We start from the raw sequence: 6,747 nt of genomic DNA on the forward strand, positions 1-6,747 counted from the left end.
GTTCATTTTGTGGAATTGCTTGTAGAAGCTCCAGTCAGAGTACTAGATCGTGTCATCATACTCGGAAGTCGACAACTAGTTCTTTGCCCTTCAATTCTTTGGATAACCGAGATGCAAATTGTTTATGTACCTTCCAATTGATGTCTTTCATCGATGGTGGAAGGTCTTTCTCATTATCCAATGGACCTTGTGACTGAGTAACTACACAAGCATCCATCAAGTCCAAGATTTTTGCCATATAGCTCAACATCTGAGATCCACTTCCCTTCTTTCTACATTATTCTTGAGCAATTTGAGGTACTCCTGACATAGTGGATACTCCGCCTTGTTATGGTTCTCTCCACAAAAGTAGCACCAAAACTGTGATGGGCCATGATTCATGCCCTTGCCATTTTCACCTCTAGGTGGACATCCATCTTTTGCCTTAGTACCAGTTTCCACCTGGTTCACATTGGTAGTCCTCTTCTTTACATACCAACAGTTGGACTCCTCATGACTAAATTTGGTACTGGCATCATACTATTTTGTTATGCATTCATTTTTTGTGTATCCTTTTCAAGAACAATTGTTACACCATTTTTCATTTTGGCCTGATTTCTCTCAAAAACCTCTCTTTTAGGGCCTTCCTCATCACTTTTGTCAACCTTTTCTTTGGCTTCTTGAAAGGTCCACTTTTCTCCAATGCTACTACTCAATTCCACAACTCTTCATATGTTTTAGTTGGGTTGACAATTTTAGAAGGCCTTAGGTCAATCTGAGTGCAACATGTGATCAACCATGCACAAAGTGACTTATCTAGTGGTGTGCTAAGTTGATGAATAAGACCCACATTCTCAATACAAAGTCCTCGATAGATCCTATTTTAGATCACTGAGGTTTGAGTGGACATCTTCTTCATTTATTTCCTATCTAAACCATTCGAGGAATGCCTCAAGCACCTGCTACCAATCCTTTAAGTAACCAATTGGGAATTGGTTGAACCAACGCTATGTTGTCTTTGTTAAAGTGCAAGGAAAGTAATTCATGTATTATTCCTTGGTCACACACCATTCATATGAGAGACTTGCAAAAAACTATGCAAATGACTGCATGGATCTTCTTCCTCGATTCCTTTGAAATCTTGAAACTTGACTTTGATAAGCATAGCTGCTTTGACTTTGACAACTACTAGCTCAGGACCCTTTGGACATTTCCCGTCAGCATATGATGTTCTTTGTGACATGCATCTTCGTGACAACGGTCATCGGCATGGACATGCCCATGGCGAAAGTTATCGGAGCTGTCGCTATAAAGACGAGAGCTGGAATGGTGCTCCTCTTACCCACCTATGGGTGTCTTCTCAGACTGATCTTACCAGCAGTTAGCCAAAACTCTGGCCAGGTTAGCCCCAACCACACCGACGAGCACAGTCTGCTGGCTGATTGTACGTGATGCATATCACATATCAACAAGAATACACTTGTAATAGGTGCATAAATTTTAGTCACATGGTGTTTGTCCGTGATGTGTTGAGAAGCTTAAAAGCTAGGACAGGCTTATTTGCAACCAGATTCAGCTTCCTTCTCCTCAGAACTGGATCTCAAGACTAGATCTAGATTTGGCACATGCCCTTCTTCCTTCATGCGTGAACTCAAGATTCCTAGCATTTGTGCAACTCCCTTACATTGGTTTTTACCCACCACAAACCCATGCACATTCTTGTTCACCTCTATCAATGCACTTGCAGGCTTTTTCTTTGCCCCTGCTTGCTTCCTCAGCTCCTCTATTTTTGATGTGCCATCCCACCTGCCAGCACTTGCACAGATGCTTGCCATGAGCACATATGAAGCAGCAGATCCAGGATTCATCTGGACAAGCTGGTGAAAACATCTCTCTCCTAGTTCTTCTTCACCATAAGTTTTGCAGGCACTAAGCAAAGCTTTCCATGTTGCTTCAGACGGAGAGCATTGCATAGTTTCAATGATTTTCTCTGCCTCGTACAAAAAACCTGACCGTGCAAGAAGATCAACCATGCAAGTATAGTGATCTGTTGATGGGGTGATGCCGTACTCTTCTTTCATCACTTTGAAATACAATTTGCCCTTAATTACCAGGTTGGAATGGCTACATGCAGTAAGAAGACATGTGAATGTAACAGAATCTGGCTTGACACCCTGCATTTGCATGTCCTCAAAACATTCCACAGCCATATTACCCTCATGGTTCACACCATATCCGTCTATCATTGCATTCCATGACACAATGTCTTGAACCGGAAGCTCTTCAAAGACTTTCCGTGCATCTGAAAGTGAGCCACATTTGGCATACATATCAACCAATGCACTGCTGACAAAAAGGTATTTTTCACATCCCTTCTGTATGATCTCAGCATGCACTTCTTGACCCTTACCTATGTATCCTATGCTGCCACAAGCTTTCAAGACGCAAACAAAGGTGGCAACATCCAAAGACACCCCCTCCAGCCGCATCAGTTCAAAGCACTTGAGTGCTTCTTGACCAGGTCCATATTCTGCATATCCTGCAATTAGCGCAGCCCACGACACCTCATCTCGAACTGTCAGCTTATCAAAAACTTCCTGAGCCTCTGAAAGCGAGCCACATTTAGCATACATGTCAACCAAAGCAGCACCTGCATAAAGATCTCTCTCAAATCCCTTCTGTGCAGCCTCCATGTGTATTTCTCTGCCCTTGTGTATGGCTCCTATGCTGCCACACACTTTCAAGATGCACACAAAAATGACAGCACTTGGAATAACATTTTCCAGCTGCATCTGTTCATAACTTTTCAGTGCTTCTTGACTAAGTCCATGTTCAGTATAGCCCGCAATTAGTGTGGCCCACGACACAACATTCTGAACTGGGAGCTTGTCAAAGACTGTATGCGCCTTCAAAATTGAGCCACATTTGGCATACATGTCAACCAAAGCATTGCCCACAAAAGTGTCTCTTTCAAATCCTCTTCGTGCAATCTCAGCATGTATTCCTTGGCCCTTGCCTATGGCTCCAATGCTACCACAAGCTTTCAAGGCACAAACAAACGTGACGGCACTTGGAGAGACACCAGTTCGTTGCATCTCTTCAAAACATTTCAGCGCTTCCTGATGAGGCCCATGTTCAGCATATCCTGCAATTAAGGCAGCCCACGAAATGACGTCTCGGAGTGGAAGCCTATTAAAGACATGCTGCGCGTCTGAAATTGAGCCACATTTGGCATACATGTCAACCAACGTGTTGTCAATGAAAAGATCTGTTTCAAATCCCCTTTGTATGATCTCAGAGTGTATTTCTCGTCCCTTGCCTATGGCTCCTATGCTGCCACAAGCTTTTAACACACAAACCAATGTGACAATACTTGGAGGCACACACTCCAATTGCATCTGTTCAAAACATTTCAGTGCTTCCTGACCAGGACCATGTTCAGCATATCCTGCAATTAGTGCGGTCCATGACACTACAGTTTGAGCTGGTAGCTTGCCAAAGACTTCCCATGCCTCTGAAAGTGAACCACATTTTGCATACATGTCAACCAAAGTATTGCCAACAAGAACATCTCTTTCAAATCCCTTCTCTACAATCTGAGCATGTATTTTTCGCCCCTTGTATATGGCTCCTACGTTGCTACAAGCTTTCAAGATAAAAACAAATGTGACATTACTTGGAGAGACATCCTCAAGTTGCATTTGTTCAAAACAATTCAGGGCTTCCTGAGCAGATCCATGTCCAGCATATCCAGCAATTAATGCAGCCCATGACACAACATTCTGAACCGACAGCATGTCAAAGACTTTCTGAGCCTCTAAAATCGAGCCACATTTAGAATACATATCAACTAAAGTATTGCCCACAAAAATAATTTCTTCATAGCCCTTCCTTAATATCTCAGCATGTATCTCTCTGCCCGTGCATATGGATCTTATGGTGCCACAAACTTTTAAAACTAAAGCAAATGTAACAGCATCCGGACAGATGCCCTCCAGTTGCATCTGTTCAAAACATTGAAGCACTTCCAAACCAGGCCCGTGTTCAGCATATCCTCCCATCAGTGCACCCCACGTCACAACATTTTGAGCTGGAAGCTTTGTGAAGACTTCACGTGCCTCTGCCAGTGAGCCACATTTGGCATACATATCAACCAGACTGCTGCCTACAAAAAGATCTTTTTCAAACCCCTTTTTTACAATCTCGATGTGAATCTCTCTGCCTCTTCCCAAGTCTTTCAGCCTAACAAAGGCTTTGAGTAGGGCAATAAGCATATTCCTGCTAGAATGGAAACCACCCTCTTGCATTTTCTGGTACATATTGAGAGCATCCCGTGCTTGCCCACATCGTATGTATGCTAATACAAGAGAAGCGCAAGAATGATTATTTGGATGAATCAACCTATTGAAAACCTGCTGAGCGTGGGACATGCTACCACATTCCACAAACATTGGTACAACATGGTTCCCAATAGCTGTATCTGCTTCTAAACCATGATTGCAGATGTGGGCGTGCACACGCTTCGCATACACTAAACTTCGTGTTGTCCTGCACTTCTGCAAGATGCAGATAAAGATCTCAACCGAAGGAAGCTCAATCATCCGGCCCAACATACTTAGTGTCTCCTCTAAACTCAGCATTTCCCAACTACTGCCCTCTTTCAGTGGCTGTGCAAGTGGTTGTACTCCCAACCTAAAGCTGGCTTTGCACAAGAGGCTAAAGTATGCTAGGTGCTCCGGCAAGGTAGGGTCTCCAGGGTTAGTGCATACCTCCTTGCATTGCATGGCAACCAAATGCTTTGCCCCCATTAACTCCCTGGGTCCCCTCCCTCTGAGTTTCCTTTAACCCAACCTGGCCGTCCACCTCTAGCTACCCCTCAGCACCTTTATGCATGAAATGGAAGCCTTTGGGGGTTGTCTTCTAAATTGAACACAGAATCCCGTCTACAGTTTACGATCGCGATCTTCAAATATTTCTGCAATCACCCATCCGGTTCACTCATTTTGTTCTCTCTCTCTTATACAATCAATGAGCGGGATCTGTAAAGTCGTCCATGGCAGGACAACTAGCCAGACTGCAAATATGAAGTTTTTGACATGCTTTGAAAAGAGCCAGTCCAAAGTGTCTCTTTCGATACTTGTCACCACTTGGAGGACCAAAAAACCTTGGTAGACTATCCCCTCTCCACGGCGAAATTCAGTCGTGATGCGAGGCTCCCTTAAGGAGCCTATCCATGCCTTGTTTGAGAGAAAACTACGCACTGTATTAAGAAAACTGAAAGATAGGTTGCAGCACTTCCCCATGGTCACAAGAGACGAGGGCATTCAGAAATGCTTAGGAATTTCAAACAAACTCGAGGCACCAGATATATGTGTCGGTCATTGTCCTTAGGGAGGTTTCAAACACTGGGCACAAGCACATTCACAAACTGGCGCCCCACAAACATATAAATTTTTAAAATCAAGCAAATGAGAAGTGGCCAAGTGGTTATCATCTACTCTTGTCCTCCTCCATTTTTTTTGGGCAGCCTTGGACTGCCGCCCAAGAAAAATCCTCCGCCCAAAATTTATTGGGATGCCACATAAGCATGTCCGCGCCCATTTATGAAACCTTTTGAGGCGGACAATCGAAATGGCAGCATGCTATTCGCGGATGTCATTTTTGCTAGGATGTCCACGCCAGTTTGTGAATCCTACCTAAGCTCCACCAATCTGTTGTGCTCACTTGCAAGATTATTCAAAGGACACCAAGGTGAATACTGCAGTTACATGGTGCTAGGTCGATTGGGCTCCAACAGCTCCTTGTTACTGCGTTTTTCATGTGCCAATGCATCCCCCTTAACCCTCATCCACATCCGAGCATGTTCGCCAAAACCAGTTCGAACTCCACCTCATCGTTATTGCATTAGGCTCGGTTCACACAAACCCAAACAGGCCCGAACACTGACACAAAAAATTTGTGTCCAATCCATGAAGGCCACCCACTCCATGGCCAACTCCTGCAATTGCTACATGATTGGCCCATCCCATCTCCTCCGACGCTATACCCATCACAAGTTGGTGACATAAATTAGCAATCTGATCACCGCCAAGTGGTGTGAAGCACCACACTAGGTGGCCATCCTCAAATTCTATTTCCTCCTTTATGCGCGAGTGGGTGGTGTGAACCTAGGATGGTGTAAAAGCCTACATGGACTCACACATCTACATAATCGTCTACATGTGGCAAAAGGCATAATCCACTCTCTCTCACTTGAGTGCTCTAAGAATAAGGCCACCCGCTAACTAGCCTCCAAAGGTGTGTGAAGGGATGCCATCCTACTTAGTCCAATAGAAAGGACAAGGGCCCAGACAATGACACAAAGTATTTGTGTCCAACCCATGCAGGCCGCCCACTTCATGGCCAACTCCTCCAACTACTACATGGTTTTTGGCTGGCAGATGGAACCTTCATCTGCCATGTGTGAAAGCCCTTACCATTGAACTTATCCATATTCAAGATGGTAGCCATGAGAGGGTCTAACCCAGAATGGGCAGTGTCTACTCTCTTACAGGTGAAATATGAGCAATAAAAAATAATCCTTCAAAGAGTAACAACTTGAATACTTTGACTTGGATTCCTCTATGTGACTTAATAAATGTCAAAGCATAAGGCAATTAGTCAGAGCAATATTTATGCAAGATGTCTAAGCAAAAGATGACCAAGTAGATGCTAGAAAATGAGCATAGCAGACTCAAAATAAATCTTGGTCAAACTACCAGTCAAACT

The 6,747-nt window shown here is 44.0% G+C and overlaps 1 protein-coding gene across 1 annotated transcript; it reads right to left on the reverse strand.

Moving 5' to 3' along the window:
* Positions 1–747: 747 nt before the first annotated feature.
* Positions 748–5,356, reverse strand: LOC147886599 (pentatricopeptide repeat-containing protein At2g33680-like). Its single transcript, XM_087395892.1, has one exon. It carries the CDS (start codon positions 4,785–4,787, stop codon positions 1,536–1,538), a length of 3,252 nt encoding a protein of 1,083 aa, XP_087252018.1. The 5' UTR covers positions 4,788–5,356; the 3' UTR covers positions 748–1,535.
* Between the last annotated feature and the right edge of the window lie 1,391 nt (positions 5,357–6,747).

Source organism: Dipteris shenzhenensis, chromosome 24 (assembly GCF_047967505.1).
Source record: "Dipteris shenzhenensis isolate YYH24624 ecotype China chromosome 24, Dip_SZ_1.0, whole genome shotgun sequence".
NCBI lineage: Eukaryota > Viridiplantae > Streptophyta > Polypodiopsida > Gleicheniales > Dipteridaceae > Dipteris > Dipteris shenzhenensis.